Source organism: Anabrus simplex, chromosome 1 (assembly GCF_040414725.1).
Source record: "Anabrus simplex isolate iqAnaSimp1 chromosome 1, ASM4041472v1, whole genome shotgun sequence".
Lineage (NCBI taxonomy): Eukaryota > Metazoa > Arthropoda > Insecta > Orthoptera > Tettigoniidae > Anabrus > Anabrus simplex.
This window is the reverse complement of record NC_090265.1, coordinates 672,728,565-672,749,650: the sequence shown is the minus strand read 5'-3', so window position 1 is coordinate 672,749,650 and position 21,086 is coordinate 672,728,565. Positions and strand designations below refer to the sequence as shown.

General features: G+C 39.8%; 1 protein-coding gene across 1 annotated transcript in view; it reads right to left on the bottom strand.

Annotated features, from left to right (window-relative positions):
* Nucleotides 1–21,086, bottom strand: part of LOC136886022 (dual specificity protein phosphatase 22-like) — a 735,408-nt gene that overhangs the window by 277,272 nt on the left and 437,050 nt on the right. The window contains exon 3 of the mRNA XM_068229942.1: nucleotides 16,790–16,914. Within this exon, the coding sequence (XP_068086043.1) occupies nucleotides 16,790–16,914 (125 nt within the window). The remainder of the gene's footprint in view (nucleotides 1–16,789; nucleotides 16,915–21,086) is intronic.

Below are 21,086 nucleotides of genomic sequence, written 5' to 3'. Positions count from 1 at the left end.
GGGAAGATATCTTCAGCGCCATCAATGCAATATCATCTCTCGGGTAAGGTAGTCGGTCAAGTCTGTTTCTAAAATCATCAAGGAAACCTCAGTATGGTATCTCGAGCTCCCTGCAGAAGACCTTAATCTCGATTGAAGAAATTTGCTGTGGCTTCATAAATACTGTTCTTTTCTTGGCGCACCTCTGCATCCTGTACATTTCTTACTGTGGGACTCACAAGCACATCTCGCGTTGTGCTGGTCGATTACCATAAACCAGTAAGTATAACTCCAGAGTGTGAAAACTAATCGTATTTATAAATAGTACCTGTTTATTACCTGGAAAGGTAATCACAATCCAAGGAAAACACATCAAAACACTGAAATTCGCCGATGATATTGTTATTTTATCAGAGTCTGAAGACGATCTGGAAAACCTGTTGAATGGTATGGAGAGTATATTGGAGAAGAGTACAAGTTGAAAATTTAAAAAGTCCACAAAAAGAAAATAATAGCGTGCAGTCGAACGAAGTCAGGCGATGCAGGTAATATTACATTAGGAAGTGAAGTTTTAAATGAAGTAGAATAACTGATGATGGCAGAAGTAAGGAGGCCATAAAATGTAGACTAGCACAAGCACGGAAGACCTTTCTTAAAAGGAGACATTTGCTCATTTTGAATATTGCTGTAGGAATTAGAAAGATGTTTTTGAAGACTTTTGTCTGGAGCGTGGCATTGTATGGAAGTGAAACATGGACAACAACTAACTCAAAATGAAAGAGAATAGAAACGTTTGAAATGTAGTGTTACAGATGAATGTTGAAGGTGAGATGAACAGATCGAATCACAAATGATGAGATACTAAACTAGTATCCTGGCGAGAAGAAGAGATGAAATGATAGACATATCTGACACCCAGGACTTGTTGAGTTAGTTTTGAGGGAAGCGTAGGCGGTAAGAAATGTACGGGACGACCAAGGTATGAATTTGATAATCAGATTAAAGCAGATATAGGATGTAATAGATTCATAGCAATCAAAAGTTTAGCGCAGGATAGGGTGGCTTGGAGGGCTGCATTAAGCCAGTCTACGGACTGATAACTCAAACAACACATCGAATTTGTTACCTTCATTGACTTCGTCTGCCTCATTCTTGGCTTTGACAATATGACAGTGACTGTGGTATGAGGGGTGCTAGTAATGCCATTGCTTATGGAGTCGGTGCCTGTAATGAATGGTGTGAGAATGTCGCCCATAAGCTTGGTTGGTGCGTGCATCTCAGTGGGCCTGGCACACTGATACGCAATAGCAACTTCTGTGTGGTGAAGAAAGCAACAGCAAACTGCATAGTTCCTCATTTTCGTAGTATTCCATTTCAGCGACGCATAGGCCACATATGACAACTGGTGAGGATAAAAACCAACCAACCAACCAACCAACCCACCCACCCACCCACCCGACCGACCGACCGACCGACCGACCGACCGACCGACCAACCAACCAACCAACCAACCAAGGGCACATCAACGCCCTCCTTACTTCTGCCATCGTTAGTCATGCTACTACCGAAGTAACAATATTAATCGAATTCACCTGACTTCGTTCCATTGAACTCCATTACCTTTGTTTTGGACTTATTTATTTTCATCTTGTACTCTTCCCGCACGACTCTGTCCATACCATTCATCAGTTTCTCAAGATCTTCTGCAGGCTCAGATAAAATAACAATACCTTCAGCAAATGTCAGAGTTTTTATTTTTCTCACCTTGTACTGTGATTCACTTTCCAAATTTCTCTTTGATTTCTTTTACTGCCTGTTCTATGCAAACACTCAAAAGGGGGTGGGGGACGACGACAAACTGCAGCCTTGCCTCAAACCTTTATGGACTACTGCTTCTTTCTCAAAGCCCCTCGATTCCTACCGCTGCAGACTGATTTTTGTAGAGATTGTAGATACATCTTCTTTCTCGGTATATGATCTCGATCACCTTCAGAATCCAAATTAGCTTGGTTCAATCATCATTACCGAAAGCCTTTTCTAGATTTGATCTAATACATATCAACATACAAAGTGCACTGTAAACAGTAGGTCTCGCGTGCAAACGCAAGTTGTTGGTGTGATGCATATGGAAGTTTGTTGAATTTTCATTACATTTGAATTAACATTTGAGGCTTTCTTCAGGTAGTCCTCAGCATACCATCGAGCTAGAATGTAATACATAGAGCGGCCATTACGCTGCCATCTTTGAAAAAGTTGAACTGGCGACCGCCATGTCTTAAATGTACCTCATCAGGCGGAGCGCTGTGCAAGCGAGTGCGGAAGTAAGCGGGAAAATGAGACGTTTTCACACAGATCTTATTCCTTAGGTGTAACAGAGAGTATTTGAGTTGAGTTGATGATGAAAATATCGGATGGAAAGCGTAACTATCTGATGCGTATACGTTTTCTCTTAAGCAGAGGTTTCCTGCAGAATCGCAATGCACTGTAACTTACAATAGAAGAAACAAAATGCGTAACAGTTTAATTTTTGTTAAATCAATATATTGCTGAAAATGTTTCGAACAATTATTGTTTAATCGCAAAGATGTAGAGATGCCCATACATATTTATCAACATGCAGAAAAGTGTAGCCCTACATTATAAGATTACAGATTAGAATTCGTATCTAAATAGCCAAGAAAATTAAACACACTTTAGTTCATTACTATACATTTTAAAGGCAACCTTTCTATGTAATAGTACATTAAGCAATAAGCCTCGCTCGCTCGTTTTATATACATACTCGAGTCTTAATTGCCATTATAGGCGAGTTGCATACGACTGTTTATGCTCGACGTTAATTATAACTCTGTTTCTAAAATATTCATAATTCTGTCGAGATGTCGCTTGACAGTTGAGTTTACTGAACAGAGCGCACGTGGTGGGTTATTGACTTCCCGTGAGTGGATCAGAGACCTTGGCAATGTCATATGTTTTCAAAGCTTTGATAGAAGGTTATCATAACCTAGCTTTATTTCAAATACAAATTGTTTATTGTACAGTTGGGGAAGTTAATTTGCGGGAATGTGCCGTGTGGTTGAGGGATTTGAAAGTAGAAGGTGCACTGATGTTAATATGTGTGTGCGACATGTTTGATTTAGGAAACAAGTGCGAAGCTAGTGCGTTGAGCGCAGGTGCGATGCTATCCTTACCTAATTGGTCAAACAGTTGTATCATGATGAAAATCTGAACTCTAATTGCTGGAGAACCTGTATCATAATGAAAATCTGAACTCTGATTGGTGGAGAACCTGTATCATAATGAAAATCTGAACTCTGATTGGTGGAGAACCTGTATCATAATGAAAATCTGAACTCTGATTGGTGGGGAACCTGTATCATAATGAAAATCTGAACTCTGATTGGTGGAGAACCTGTATCATAATGAAAATCTGAACTCTGATTGGTGGGGAACCTGTATCATAATGAAAATCTGAACTCTGATTGGTGGAGAACCTGTATCATAATGAAAATCTGAACTCTGATTGGTGGGGAACCTGTATTATAATGAAACTTTAACTATAGTGAGCCTCATTAAGATTCAGTTTTCTGGCATATAATATTTATATTTCGGCATCGTCGAGCATAAACATTTTTATAGCATAGACTGGAAATAAAATTTACAGTAAACAAATTGAATTTTATATTGATCTGTTAATAATCACATTTCTCTATTCAAAAACAGCTTTCTCATTCACATGAACCGATACGTATTTCCTACTCTCTTTCATTGCTCCGGGCCGATGACCTTAGATGTTAGGTCCTTTCAAACAACAAGTATCTATCGTTGCTGCATGAAAAGCATTAATTTTGTGTATATCTGTCTTTGTTTTCCTTTTTAAGTTCTTTCGTAATAGCTCTATTTCTGTGGTGCAGCCTAATTTAAATACTGCTTTAAGATAAGTTTTGTCATACTGTTGTATGATGCGTCATACCCACAGAGTGCTCGATGCCCCCGGTGGAAATTATGCGAAATAAAGTAACGCAAACCAGTAGTAAGCCACATGAGTGCATGACGTAATGCGGTATGCAATTAACATTAACCCAGTCGGGACTAAAGTTTGACATTACACGTTCGTGACCGGGAGTATTCCAGCCCGCAGGTACGATTTAATTAATTGCTACACATACCACTGAGCTAATTTCTTTTATTCCTACATTAGTATTAATTCACAACGGCATGCATAGATTCTGCCCCAAGTCCTATATACCCGAGAAGTCCCCGTACCCCTAGTTTCATACTTTTCATATTATAGTGGAGTACTTACATATAAAAACTATGAATCCAGAGAATCTGTATGTGCACCATCATGCCTTACACAGAGTTCTATCCGTCTCCAAATCCTCATTGACATCTTGCGGAGCCTCTCAGGAGTTATGGAACGAAAGGCTTCCTCCACACTTTGGCGCAATTCTTCATTAGTCGTGTACCGACGTTGAGCCACATGGGACTTGATTATTCCCCATAATGAGTGGTACGGTCCGGGCTTCGTGGTGGCCATTTTAACGGGGCTGGAGATGTTGATGAGCCACGGCCAATCCAGCGGCCTTGAAATTGTTCATCAAGGAACTCGCGCACCTGAATAGCAAAATGTGCTGGAGCCCCATCCTGCTGTAACCACATATGACCCATGATTCCCTTGTCTTGAAGCTGAGGTATTAACCAAGATTGTAACATATGCAAATAAGATTTTCCATTCACATACCCATAAAAAAATACGGTCCGCACAAGTGACGTGATGATATCCGGGCCCATACCATAACATGAGGGGGTTCCTTTCCAACTCGTGCACATAATAAGGATTTTCCTTAGACCAGAAAACCACATTCCTCCTATGTGAACTGCGATATATCGCACATTCATCAGAAAATAACACTCTTGAGCGAGACACGGCAGTTGGGAATTGCGCCAACAAAGCACGGCAGGTTGCAACTCGTTGCTCCATGTCATTGTCAGATAATTCATTCACATGCATCGGCCTAAATCCTTTAATTTTCAAATCTCTTTTAACCCGCGAGTGGTCGCTAGCCGAAATGTAACGTGAGTGGTCGCGCGTGAGACTTTCTCTCACATTAAAATAAATATGACATTTTTCACAGTTTTGTTTGGCGTAAGGCTGAAATTTACTACTGAAATGTAACGCAAGTTCTAGCTTATGCATTTTAGATAAATGAAACGAAATGGCGTATGACTTTTAGTGCCGGGAGTGTCCGAGATATGTTCGGCTCGTCATATGCAGGTTTTTCGATTTGACACCCGTGGGCGACCTGCGCGTCGTGATGAGGATGAAATGATGGTGAAGACGACACATACACCCAGCCTCCGCGCTGCCGAAATCAACCAATTAAGGTTAAAATTCCAGACCCTGCCGGGAATCGAACCCGGGACCCCTGTGACCAAAGGCCAGCACACTAACCAATTAGCCATGGAACTGGACTTATTTTAGATAAAAATGAAATGATTAGCTGTTTATTAGACACAAATTACTACTTAAAACAACATATGTAATGTACAAAAAAAATATCTTCCGCCCTGAAATTGTAAAAAATAAAATCTCACACATGCATTATATCTAGTAATATTTACGTACAAAGCAAGGATTCTGAACACAATAACATTTTCAAAAACAAGAAGTGCTCAGAATACAAATACTAACGCGTACAACAGGAGTAGGTTTCCCGCTCCACTTCAACATAACACCAACGTCATTGATCGCGCGATGAGAGAAACTCTCACGCAGTGCGCACGGTCATATAGGAACCTTTGTTCTGACTAGGGGAGGGGGTGCTTACCCTTCAAATGCGAATCGCTCTACTCACGACAGTTATAAACTCAGCTAGAAGAGGGAACAGTCGCCTCCCTTTCTTCACTGTGAACTAATATCACAATAAAAAATAATGTGAGAGAAAATCTCATATAGCGACCACCCGCGGGTTAATGTGGTCATGCATTGTTGACCGCTGTACTTGAAGTTCAGCTGCTCTTTTGCGAATGGATTTCAATGGAGACTGCTCAGTTGATCGTGCGACGGCGGCACACGTAGGAAACTAGGGGTACGGGGACTTCTCGGACACACTGTACAGTGCTCAATCTTTTATATTCTGGTTTAGTGCACTTTATTTTGCGCTGTGTGTGTGTGTGCGTACATTATACATAACGAAGGGTAAATACAAAGAAAATCAACATGCGTTCGGTTACGTTGCCCATTAATATCAATGGAATTTCATACTTATTTGTGCCTTCAATAGATCATAGCAATTTATTTCGTATGACAAAAGAATACACTGTTACGATAGTACCAATACGTGCAAATTAAGAGTAAATTTAAATATTTACAAATTAGGACTGATCAATGACAAACTGCAGTACAATTAAAGCTGAATATCCATTAAGTAGCTTCATCGGTGGCTTCATGGAAATCCTTCATTATGCCATTAAATTAACGGAGTGGGCACTCCATGACGATGTGAAGGATGGTTTGAGGCACATATGAACAGTTGCAGTAAGGGTCCTCGGCGATCTTCCATTTGTGTTTTCAGAACTTACATCTGCCATGTTGGGTTCTTATTATCTGTCTGAGTTAGAAGCTTTCCACCGGTCGCGCCATGCTGCATTTACATTTAATTTATCTTGAACCAGTCTCTTGCCTAGTAACCAAGGAGGGATCCTAGATTTCAGCATAAGATCTTCACATGAGTATTCTTGATGTATTGGTAGAAAAGGATTGTTGCAACATTTAAGCCATTCTTTCTTCAATGCCTTTTTTCTTCGCAGATGTGGAGATGAGATGTTTGTAAAAACTGGTAACCTGACCTGATTCTCATTGTTTCATTTAGTTGGGTGTCTATCATCTTTGTATGGGCACTGTTAAGCCATACTGGACTACAGTATTTAGCTACTGGATACACTAAGGCAAGTGCTGTAGTTCGAAAGATAGATGAAGTTGGACCCCAGCCTGTTCCCGATAGTTTGTGCAGGATGCGGATTTTGATCTTGGCAGATAACGGTATTAAGCTAAAGAAAAGAATTAACTTTGGTGACCATTAGTAAATATTATTATTAGAACATGAAAACATATATATTATATTATCGCACACGACTTTCTGCTATAGCATTGCACTTAATCATGTCTTTTGCTACAGTTTTCGAAAGACGTAGTGTCTATCTCTAACGAAGTTAATTACATTAATTTTCTTAATCGATTCTCGAAATGACAATATGCAAGATTTGATATGGCATAACCACAATTTGTTATTTACTCTTACTAAGCCTTCGTGGCTCAGGCGGAAGCGTGCTGGCCTCTCACCACTGGGTTCCACGGTTCAAATCCCGGTCGCTCCATGTGAGATTTGTGTTGGACAAAGTGGAGGCGGGGCGGGTTTTTCTCCGGGTACTCTGGTTTTCCCCGTCATTTTTCATTCCAGCAACACTCTTCAATATCATTTCATCTGTCAGCCATTAATCATTGCCCCAGAGGAGTGCAACTGTGCGGCACAATTTCTATCCTTTCTGCTAGATGGGGGCTTCATTCATTCCATTCATGACCCGGTTAGTTGCCTACAAGGTTTGCCGGGAAATACAGCACACTAGACCCGGTCTCGAGATACTTCCGACAACCGCCGCTAGAGTTCTCTTTATTGAGCTGTCTCGCCCCTCGTCCGCTCATTGCAACACGTTCGAGTACGAAAAGTTATAAAAATTCACTAAAACTAGTGATTTCAGAAGACATTAAACAGATATGAGATAAAAAATAGACCAAGAGAAGATGTATGACTTACTTTCTACAACGAAGTAAGTAATTCACGAAAGAAGCAGAGAAGTCTATTAGCGAGTTTGTCACTTCTCCCCGTTTTCTCTAATTCTTCCTCAGTGTATCCGATAAACTGATCAAGATTGCGGTCATAAATAACTTTGGGTTTAATCGCCATCCTATAAATTATCAGCGATCCTATCTTTTCCTCCACACATCTGATGCTGCGACATTCGTATTGAAACCGCAGTTTGGAGAGCGATGTTATGTCCGTTTCGCCATTAGAAAATCGTATGTAATTTTTCAGCATTTTCTGATGTGGTACAGTTAGGCAGTGGAAGGATTTCAAATATGTAGCCGGTAGGTGCTTTCCTATGCCAGAGGACGCAAATTTTTAGCGTTGTTTCTCCGTATTTCACTTTTTCTTCCCGTAAGATTCAATTTGTTCTAACAGGAATAAAGCTCCTAAATAATCATTTGTAGCATTATTTTCAATTTGGTTTACTTTTTGATCAAGTTCAGATACATTAAAACATTTTTCTGATTTCATTACCGTACCCTACTCTTCAGTATAAAGACTGTTTTCCGTAATCTGGTATTTGAACTGTCATAAATATATATTTATATTTAACAGAGATACTCGTAGACTTTCCTTGACATAGAAACGAGACTTGTACTCTTTTTTGTTTGTGGCTGACGTAGATCAGTTGTATGCTGAAGATATGGTATGTTCATCGTTATCTAAATCAGAAATTGTACTAAATTTTGATGGCAATACGTCATTTCTCGGAACTGGATCCTTCCTGTGTTTGACACTTTTCTGTTTGTGAACAGAATATACACTAAAAACAGAAGGGACTTCGTTGGGAAGAATTCGCTTGATTGATATGCTTACACTGAAATCTGATGTATTAAAATGCAAGCTGCAAACTCGTGCCTCGAAATAGCTTGCCTGCATTTCTTTCTTAAACCTCACTCCAAAGGAAAATTATGGAACGTCACATTTTCTTGTTTTTTAGCGGTATCCGAAGTACATAGAGGTACACAACAGTGCACGATGCTTCTCAACCTCACAGACACTCACCGACAGAAACAATACTTACAATAAATTGCATAAAGTCAGCACAACGTCGCAATTACTCCGTACTCACATTATTAAAGTCCGCCAAGAGCAGAACAGAAATCTGACATCTAGCGACCAAACCGTGAACGCGGTCGGGTCGTCTTTTCAGTGGCTAATTAGAAGCAAATACAATAGAGCCAATACGTGACACTTCCGGATTTAGCCTTGTTAAAATGGGAGACGAGTCGTAAGTGGCGCTCCTAGTGGCCTGACCTGAAAATTCGCGCTAAATTCAAATATCAATGGAAATGTATATCGGAAATGGATAAATAAATTACGTCTAGAAAGAAAGTCTTACTAAGATATTAACTTCAAAGTTGCTAAAGCAATTCTGGATAAATGAATGAAGAATTATTTAACAGATTATTATTAAAAACTGAAATTAGACATAATAACAATAATAATAATAATAATAATAATAATAATAATAATAATAATAATAATAATAATAATAATGCTAATCTGCTTTACGTCCCACTAACTACTTTTACGGTCTTTGGAGACGCCGAGGTGCCGGAATTTAGTCCCGCAGGAGTTCTTTTACGTGCCGGTAAATCTACCGACACGAGGCTGTCGTACTTGAGCACCTTCAAATACCACCGGAAATTAGACATATAATCAAGATGTGAAATGGACTGCTGTGAAAGGGCTTGATCTTTCATTTGTGCATTACTTTTTTAGCTTTAGAATTCCTGCCTGAACGTTCACGGCTAGATTTTCTTTTTTCTCATTTAAAAGCATTGTATCATATTAAAACACTTGTCAACAAAAATATCGGCACATTTCTTACACACATGATTCAATGAATTTACATTTAAGAGGTGGACAATTTTCCTTTTAACTCGAAGCCTACGAACAGAAAGGAAATCTATAAATTTAGCCTCAAAAACATTCAAACTTTCCCCATAAGCAATACTTGCCATAATGCCATCACATTAGGGCAAAGCAAATTTGCATCATCATCATCATCATCTATTGTTTCAACAAAATATGTACATTTCTTAAATCGCCCATATTTTCTTCAGTGCTTGACAATGCATTACGGCATTCCAAATGGGGTAACTTGGAACACAACCAGCCACACTCGTATGCATATGTATTTTCCTCAATTAAATCAAATCCACAGATCACACCTACAACAACACATCGGTATTGAAAGTTAACTGCTGCACTATACAATAAAATATGCATATTATATTTTAAGTCAGTTAAAATATGGGTCGAGCAGGTCAGAAGATTATGAAGTACTATAAAAATATCTTTGTCACTGGAAGAATATATATGCCTACACAATATTACTTACATTTTCTTGTCACGAGAGAAAGTGAAGAAAGACCGCTCATTCTTCTCTACTTCATAGTTACTGCAACCAAACACAGCACATACCTTTCCCCTCATGTTGAGAGAAGATATCAAGGAATGACACACGCTACTATTTAATTACATCAACTCACTGAAAACGCATAAATAACACCAAAAACTTCACACACAAATACACGTGCTCTTATGACAGAATCAATAGTTCTCAGGTCAATCCGCTAGAGAGAGATCTTATAGCTGTCCCTCGATATCTCGCTGAGTGTCGCGTATTGTCTCTCCTGTGTTTGTTAGTAGCTAGGCCTATGTCCCGGCCTTGTATATCTCGTAGGCAATGCCCGGTTGAAACTGGAAACAGGCTGTGGATTTACACTCTTACCAGCTCTTACTATTGGTCCAGGACTAACTAACGGTTGGGGGTTACGAAACACTAGAAGATCATAATCGTTTGAAACTTAAACAAGAGTAACTGGGCAAAGACATTCAGATTTCACGGATATAATACCTACTCTACTTTCTTTGGTGTCAGCATTGGATCTCAACAGGTAACAAAAGACGACACGTTCAAGGGCAGTGCACAGTTTATTTGTATTTATTTTCATATTTTCTATAGACATTTTTTTACATCTTTATATATAAATGTATGCAACTCTGCTTCTGACACGATATAAATAAATCACTGCCTGCACCGTTACTATGGTTACACTTACGTCATACATTGTGTCGCTTTACGTTACACAAAATTTCGAATGACCCCCAGCCATGAGACTATGTCATAGTTCCTATGGGAATATGAACAATATGAATATGTCTTATATGTTTCTCGGTTTCAGCCGTCCATAATTTCATTTGATCACAAGCCATAACAGCAGGTTGTGGATTTACATACAGTATTAATTCTACAGCGTGTATTGTAAATGGGAGACCATTGATCTGAATGTTAGTACTAGCACGGTCGACTTGATGCAGTGTAGATCTAGTTGGCCGTGGTACTACACTGCGTATCTTAAGGGAGTACCTTCTATTTCAACACACACTATTTATACAAATCTACAGCCCGTGCACCACTCAAGGTCACTGTTGCTAGATGAAACATTTTGTGACGTCACTTCCGTTACACATTTTGTCACGTCACGTCACGCAAATTTTCGGATGACCCCCAGCACTAAGGTTGAGCGCACACTGGATTCGTACTTGTACGAAATTACGTCGTACGAACACGCGCGAATATGTACGAACAATCCTGACACCAATAATGCTATGCGAGCTCGCACACTACACACGACTTAGTCGTGCGTATACGCGCCTTTAGATACGATGTCCGATCACGTTCCTAATTTGCTGGGATTTTACCGGATGTCCGGCTCCACGGCTAAATGGGGTCCCGGGTTCAATTACCGGCAGGGTCGGGAATTTTAACCATCATTGGTTAATTTCGCTGGCACGGGGGCTGGGTGTATGTGTCGTCTTTATCATAATTTCACCCACATCACGACGCGCAGGTCGCCTACGGGAGTCAAATCAAAAGACCTCCACCTGGCGAGCCGAAGATGTCCTCGGACACTCCCGGCACTAAAAGCCATACGCCATTTAATTTCATTTCACCGGATGTTTACGTACGAATTCCGAGCAATATGGATGGATGTTTGAAAAGTTCATAACGTTAAGATAAGAACGGAAATGCTTGTAGGATCAAAGTGATTGTAAACATCACTTGCGTGACCAGCAACACAATTCATGGAAAAAATCTCTGAATAAATGGATATGTCTGCTAAGTAGTAATTACAATTTTTATTTACACTTGAATTGATGCACATTTCTGTACAAACGTTTACAAGTTACCGTTCTGCTTTATTACTGGGCTCTAATTTCTGTGACATAAGCTGTACTGGTCTCTTTCTACAAATTTATGTTAAATTGTACACACTGCTAGCTGTTGTGAACATTATGACACGGTTTTTTATTCGTCATACTTTACTATATGTCATATTTAATCAAAATGGTAGGGAAGACTATCTATGATTGTATTGTAATTGCTTTCTTCGTTCTCCAATTATTCGACCCCCTGTGGGTGGGGCCGGTAGAATAACACCCACAGTATCCCCTGCCTGTCGTAAGAGGCGACTAAAAGGGGCCCCAGGGGCTCTGAACTTTGGAGCGTGGGTTGGCGACCACGGGGCCCTTAACTGAGTCCTGGCATTGCTTCCACTTACTTGTGCCAGGCTCCTCACTTTCATCTATTCTATCCGACCTCTCTTGGTCTACTCTTGTTCTTTTCCGACCCCGACGCTATTAGGTTTGCGAGGGCTAGGGAGTCTTTCATTTTCACGCCCTTCATGGCCCTTGTCTTCCTTTCTTCATTTTTCGAAGTGTCGGACCCCTTCTATTTCTTCTCTCTGATTAGTGTTATATAGAGGATGGTTGCCTAGTTCTACTTCCTCTTAAAAACGTTAATCACCACCACCACCACCACCACCACCATTCTCCAATGCTTTTTGATGATAATGCGAAGTGATTTTGTTCGAGTTTGATTATTATCTTCCCATGTATGATAGAATTCTCCTAATTCTTCCCTTTTCGGGTATATTTCATAAACCCCCTCATTTCCACGATGCTGTCTTCTGCGTCTCAGAAGAAAATTCTCCAACAGAAATAGCTTATTCATGTCGACAGCAGAAGACAAAAGCGAATACTGAACGATCGCATCGGACAAGCTCGCAACCAATGTGCGCTCAGCGTAAGATAAATTCATGTCAACAATAATCACCACCATCAAAGCAAATTCCCAGAGAGAAGAGACTTGGAAGGATACATCTTGTAAGGAACATGAACACAGAGTCTAGCTACATCATCATATTAATGATACAAGTCTTTCTTCAATTGCTCCTTTTAACTCGACCATTAAAGGAGTTGAAATTCTGCCAGAAGTAAGTAGGCTGCTCTTTAATCAGAGTGTCTGTGGGCTGCGTGCCAACAACCAGTACTTCAGGCAATTTTAAACAATGAGATACGTTCTCAGTTTCGTTATGGAGCTATCCTTGACGTCTACACTTTACACTTGTACTGAAAGTGGCCGCGGATTTAAGGTCAACACGGACTGAACTGAGGAGGAGCAGTTGAGAAATCTCATAGTCTTGGCGTAATATATGCATATAAAACCCTAAGATTATCTACTGTATTTTTATATAAATTCACTCCACGTTCAACGCTTTCTAAACATGACTGTTTAAAGACTAGTGCGTGTAAATTAGTTTTGTTTGATCAAGAAATATAGCGCTTGTTTTTACATTATTTTGGTTTAATACACTTGTCAGTTTTATGCACGTACACTCAGTGGCGGCGGTAAGGACCCCGCAGCAGGGGCGCCCATGACTGTTTCTTAATTCAGTACCTGAAGAGTGATTTTACAAATTGATAAAGCTACAGCACACAACACATTATTATTTCTATTACAGAGGGTTATTCCAAACTTAGGAATTCTTTCGTCAATAGGAGTACGGTAGTTATTTCTGAAAGAATGTGGGTTTCCCAACCTGTTCCAATAATAACCATCCCTTGCTGCCACTCACAACAATCAACAAGGCTTTTGAAGTAGTTAGCCAACTCTGAAAACACAGTAATCAGCGAGAATGCCATAACAAAGAAAGCCTCCTTATCTAAACCCTAAATACTGAAGTTTCGAGCCGGTTTATAACTCTCGGCAGTCAGTGTAGCTAAGTAGGCCTACGATGGAGGTTGAGTTGTAAATTGTTTGGTTCTAGGAGCGAGATTATTTCTTAATATTGTGACGGTCAGCGTGTTTTGGTTACTATAATTGGAATATGCACTTCTTGTGTGTGTTTGTACAATATAAGTGTATTCTTTTAAATTCATTGGGATTTGGAAACTAAATTGCGTAAATTATCATCATCATCATCATTATTATTATTATTATTATTATTATTATTATTATTATTATTATTATTATTATGCTACTTGCTTTACGTCGCACCGACACATATAGGTCTTATGGCGACGATGGGATAGGAAAGGTCTAGGACTGGAAAGGAAGCGACGTGGCCTTAATTAAGATACAGCCCCAGCGTTTACCTGGTGTGAAAATGGGAAACCACGGAAAACCATTTTTAGGGCTGCCGACAGTGGGATTCGAACCCATTATCTCCCGGATGCAAGCTCATAGCTGTGTGCCCCTAACCGCACGGCCAACTCGCCCGGTATTATTATTATTATTATTATTATTATTATTATTATTATTATTATTATTATTATTATTATTATTATTATTATTGTCGTCGTCGTCGTTGCTGTTCATTGTAATAACATACTACCTTGTATTAGGAAATAAAGTTGTAATTTTCCTTTTTCAATTATTGCAAGCGGGGGGGGGGGCGGGGGGCAAGCTTTTTAGCGCAGCCACTGCGTACACACATTATACATTACAAAGAAGAACAACATGCGGTCAGGTATGCAAAAGCAACCGAAAAGACCGAGTGCGTCGGCCGTGCAATTAGTGTTACACAGCTGTGAGCTTGCATTCGGGAGATGGTGGGTTTGAATTTCACCGTCTGCAGCCCTGAAAATTGTTTTGCGTGGTAAGCAGCTCGATTTGTTCTGGGTGATTTCCGACAAAAGAGTAGTGTTACAAAAATGTTGCAAAGTTTGGGCTGGGAAGAACTGGGAGAAGACGAGCTGCTCGACTAAGTGGTATGTTCCGAGCTGTCAGCGGAGAGATGGCGTGGAATGACATTAGTAGACGAATAAGTTTGAATGGCGTTTTTAAAAGTAGGAAAGATCACAATATGAAGATAAAGTTCGAATTCAAGAGGACAAACTGGGGCAAATATTCATTTATAGGAAGGGGAGTTAGGGATTGGAATAACTTACCAAGGGAGATGTTCAATAAATTTCCAATTTCTTTGAAATCATTTCTGAAAAAGCTAGGAAAGCAACAGATAGGGAATCTGCCACCTGGGCGACTGCCCTAAATGCAGATCAGTATTGATTGATTGATTCCCATTTTCACACCAGGCAAATGCTGGGGCTCCTCCTTAATTAAGGCCACAGCCGCTACTTTACCAATTGTAGCCCTTTCCCGTCCTTGTGTCGCCGAAAATCTTTGATGTGTTAGTGCGACGTTAAACCAGTAGAAAAGAAATGCCACTGGAAAGCAACAAAAATATGATATGGTAATGTGGGATTTGGAACACAAAATTTTAGTTCTTTGCGTGGCAGATCAGTACCGTATATAGCCACCTTCGGCCCTGAGGCGTGCTTAAACACGACGAGGCATACTCATTTCCAAAGGATTCAACTAGTTTTAGGACACATTATCCCACTCTCGAATAGTTCCTGAATGTTAGCAGGAGGATTAGGACGGTTGGCAATTGCTCTCTTCAATTCACGCCATATACAGTATGTTCAGCACAGTTGATGTCCGGAGAATATGTCGGCCACCCCATTGCCAGAATGCCATGCTTCTCAAGGAACTGATTGACCTCTCTGGTTCGATGGGTACGAGCATTATCATCCACTAGTGTAAAGCCGTCAACACGGGCGTAGCTTATGGGGGTGGGGGAGGGTACTGGGAGTTAGAACCCTCACAATAAACAAGGTGAACATCGACTGAGTGAGTTGTCTCTTTTCTGAACATTCACAAGAGACATAATTGTAAAACCAACAGGTCTCCTGAATCTATTTTCTAAAACGCCTCAAAACTATATAGCCGTATAACTATTCACCTTGTTCATATTATTCTTGTTCTGTATTTTCAATGTAACATTTTGTAGTGTACTGGTACTGCAATCTGAATATAATCATAATTTACTTTTAGAGTACCCTTGCAAGAACCTCCGTGCCTCAGGAGGCAGCGCGCCGGCCTCTCACCGCTGGGTTCCGTGGTTCAAATCCCGGTCACTCCATACGAGATTTGTGCTGGACTCGCTCTTGTCTTATTCTTCAAGCAATCGTTCCTTCACGATGTTTTCTCATTTTTTATAATTATCTTCACAATAACATAAATATTTGAGAATTAAATTTTAGGCCTTCCCCTAAACTACAATTTCCCTCAGCGTGAATAAAATTATTTATAGCCTACATTGTAGTGCATCATTCCCGGCTTTACATACCGATTTTCATTTAATTCTCTTCTCCAATTTCCTCGTGATGCCCGTATAGACAGACAGACAGACAGACAGACAGACAGACAGACAGACAGACAGACAGACAGACAGACAGACAGACAGACAGACAGACATGACGGAAAAATAAAAATGTGCAATTACTTGTTACTGTGGACACGGTCGATACAGAAATACCATTCTTTTCACATTCTGAGCCATGTACAGACAACTCTTATTTTATATATAGAGATTTTAAAAACTCAACATTTAGACATTTAATCACGGTGGAACAACAACAGTCGTATCCATTTTGCCTGTAATGGCAATTAAGACGCTCGGTACAAAAATAGTGCTAATAAATGTCATTACAGGCTCGATACATAATATACTATTTGAACGGGAGCCACATTTGGCTCCTGACTTGATCACTAACAAGAAAAGAGAGCTGGAGGCCACACTCACCAGTGAATGAGCACGTTACCACCGCGCAGGCGTGCCGCGTGTATGAAGTCGTTGCACAGCGGGAAGTATTGCGTGAGGTTCTGATCCGGCGTATCCGACGCCAGCACACAGAGGTAGTGTTTATCCTGAAACAAGAAGAAATCATGCTTCATGTCTGGAGGCTACAAGCTATCATTGACGATTATGTTGGGTACTGCATGTGTGAAACATCGTAAAGTAGGTTAACTGCCGAGTGCTTTTCCGTTAATGCCAGGCCATTTACTTATGCATTGCACATGTTTCTTTAAACAAATTTAAGCACGTTTAGTCAGAAAAAAATTAGACATGCAGCACACCATATTACTTAGAAAGCTTTATTTAACATGCTCATATAAGTACACAAGAACCTCGTTTATCCGGCCCTCGTTAATCCGGATCTCCGGTTTATCCGGATCGAAAACAATAAAAATGTATTTTTATTTGTACAGTATTTTTTACGACGTTGACTCTTCTTGACTGTCTTTTCCGCCAAGGATAGTTAAGGATAGGAATTGGAAGTAATTCGGGCACGGTCTATGAAAGGTACAGTCCCGGCGTTCACCTGGAATTGAGAATGGAAAACCGTGTAAAACTATTCCCAGGGCGGCCGAGGTGGGATTCGAACCCACGCTCCTCTGAATGCAACGCACTATTAATTCACTGATGGTGAATTCGAAAATGAAACCGGCGCACCATGAGAAGAATGACTCATGGAGAGGCAACAATGCAGCTGAACAAACTGATGGCCTATTTAGAATCCTTGACCGAAACCACACTGGCAGAACTGTTTTTAGTAAAACATCTTCGTGATCGTGCTGCGCGCAAACGCTATACATATGTAAAACAGAAAAAAAAAACTCACACATTATTTTAGTTCATAAAATAAAGTCGTAAATGTAAGAAAAGTATTCATATATTTTTTGTACAATTCAGAAAAGGTATTACTATACAAGTTATGTTATTAGATACTGTATTTGTTTTTTAGTTTTGCGGATTATACGGATTTTCGATAATCCGGATCAGTCCCGGTCCCACTTAATCCGGATAAACGAGGTTCTTGTGTATTAGATAATTTACTTACGTATCTGGTAAGTAAGGAGATCAAAATGTTGGCAAATCTAAATAAGTTTTGTTTTTCATAGTTTTAATTTCACCATTAATGATAAAAGCCAACTCATTTTTAAAATTACTATATACAAAACACCCAAGATGTCATAGTTTTAAAAATATTAAGTTCTCAAAGGTAAACACAGACACATAAACACAAAGTAATTAAGAGTTCCGAGCTGCACACGGTTCCGTCAGCCACCGAGCACTACCTGGAGTCATTCTCGGAGAGTTTTCATTTCCTGCTAGGCCTCATGGGCAGTGGCGATTCGTGCATGAAGGGCTTTTGGGCACCTCCCCACCGCCTTTTCAAAAAACATTTAACATTATTTCACTCTGTAAATGATTACATAAAAATACGGACAAATGTAGCGAAGTCGAACTTATGTGGTGTGATATTCAGTTATACAATGTTATCTTTACAATTTCGGCTGTAAACATTTTGCGTTTCTGTTTTCAAGAAAATGGCAAAGGCTTTCAGACCGTGACTGCTCTCCAGCAAGCACGATGTTTTTTCTTTAGTCGTAAAGCGCTCGGACTGTGGCAGCAGAGCCCTGAGTAGGTCCAACAGACTTTGCTAGTGTGCGGGGTGCGGGAAGAGCCTGGAAGAAAGATACTGGCTTGTCAGCGGTAAGAAGAGTGCAGGCGGGTGCAAGCGCTGAACGGCGGAGCCCTCAGCAACATTGCCAACCACTTTAAAATGTACTTAGGTTTTTCCCCCCATGTCTTTTATTAATTGTTGTTAGAGATCAATTTCAAAAGATTTTACAAAATAAATTCCAGTATACTGACTATTTAAACAATTCAGATCTATAAAGAAGCTAAAATAAAGAATCAAAATATAACCGTAACGTGACGGCACTATTTGTAGGGGGGGGGGGGGGTCAAATTGTTAAATACATTGTCATGCTTTGAAATTTGAGCAAGGATATAGAAATTCGGGAGTGCACTGTTTATTTGTTTTCATGAATGTTGTTATTATCACTTGTGATTGTGATCAGTGAAACAGTGCAGTGCCATAACAGTCGGGATTGCATTAGCTGTTAGCCTGTTAATTAATGTCTGTGCATAAATGCCATTGTAGTGTAGTTAATTAATTAATGTTGTAGTGCAAAGCAGATTTCTATTCAGCCAGTGTCATCGGTTTATTATTATTATTATTATTATTATTATTATTATTATTATTATTATTATTATTATTAATCAAAAAGTATCGTATCGTCGCCATAAGACCTATCTGTATCGGTGCGACGTAAAGCAACTAGCAAAAAAAATAAAGTATCGTGGTGCTGGTCAGTTAAAACTGGACCGATTGGGGAGGGGAAGGAGATGGCGGCACAGCCCTACCAGAGTAAAATGTCACGAACCACCACTGCTCATAGGTCTCCAGAAGTGCTGCGCCCCACAATTACACTTCAAAAACAATTTAAAATAAATTCAATAATCGGTCAAAAAATAACGAAAGGTATTCACAGAAACTAACAGCAACAGCGTTTGCATAGCAACTGAGACCACCGCGGGTGGTGGTGGTGGTGATTATTGTGTTAAGAGGAAGTACAACTAGGCAACCATCCTTACCACCGGAGGATAAGGAAAACCAGCTGATTTTGTACCTACTCTGACCTTGACTGAGTCGTTTGCGGCTAGTGAGGAAATTGTGATGTGAGACTTGAAGCTTTGTCTTTATTGTCTTACTTGTTATAATAGCGTGAGTCTAAGTGAAAGATAAGTGCTGTTATAGCTGATTAAGGGAAGTCGTGAAAGTCCAAATCTGCAAATCTTGACATTTTCACTTTTCTTACATTTTATTGATGTGTGAATCATTCGGTTTAATGTGGCACTTGTTTCATTCAAATATTCGAATATTTACTATTTTAAATAATTTATTTAATATATTGGTGCACTTCTATTTCAAGACACGTTTTGTGAAATGAATCACTGTTTTACATATTTCCCAGGGACTTTTCATTCTAGAAGGCTGTGGTTTGGCATGTTTGGAAGAGAAATATCTGTTTTATTAGTTAGTCACCCTTTCTGAACTTCAATCGCAAGTTGCAGTGTTGTTTTGGCGGAGGATTTTAAAGCTTCTATTCTGTAGTAGGTGAGCTTTACCAAAACATTTACTTTTAAACGCAATTCACTCAAGATAACTTTTTCCGTAACAAATGCTCCCCTTCTCAGAAAATACTGGGTGCATTTCCACGAAATGTTTACCAAATGTTTATGACACACTTGTGGTAGGGTGAATCTACTTTGGTTGACATTTCTTGAATAGTTTATTTTTAAAATAAAATATCTGCAGAAAAGATTAAAATTGGGGAATATTTTAAAAATCATAACTTTTTTGTAGTAATATTTTAAAACTATTCTAGATCAACGTTTGGAAAAGACATGAGTTAACATCACATTAAAAATCATATTTCTACATTCAATGGCTACTGAGAAAAGGTTCATTTATTCAGCTATTTTAACATTGAAGTGCCGTATGGCTTTTAGTGCCGGGAGTGTCCGAGGACAAGTTCGGCTAGCCAGGTGCAGGTCTTTTTGATTTGACTTCCGTAGGCGACCTGCGCGTCGTGATGAGGATGAAATGATGATGAAGACAACACATACACCCAGCCCCAGTGCCAGCGAAATTAACCAATGATGGTTAAAATTCCCGACCCTGCCGGGAATCGAACCCGGGACCCCTGTGACCAAAGGCCAGCGCGCTAACCATTTAGCCATGGAGCCGGACATTTTAACATTAAACCAGCATTACGACTCCCCTTAAGCAAATGCATTCTGGTAATATTATATTGCGTCGCAAGTTCGACATTTGGCAGTTCTAGGGTTAAATACACAAGGGAACAGGATGAAGGTCTATATTTTTAAGAAAAAACGCAAATTTCTCTTTGTGAAAATCAAATGAGCATGTCTTACGTCTTTTGCTATCCATCAACAGTTGCTCGCGAGGTAACATTGCGTTTACACATCTTGTATCCCTCCTTTCAGATAACACCCAGCCACGGGGGCGTAACGTATGCAGTACGGGCCCGCCTACTAAAATAAAAATTCGGTCCCCCGTCAAATAAAATGTAAAACCCTATGAAAATCTAATATAAATGTAATTGAAGGCATGTCCGGAAAAACGGGTTAACGAATGAGGCTGAAGAAATGTAAGGAATTATCT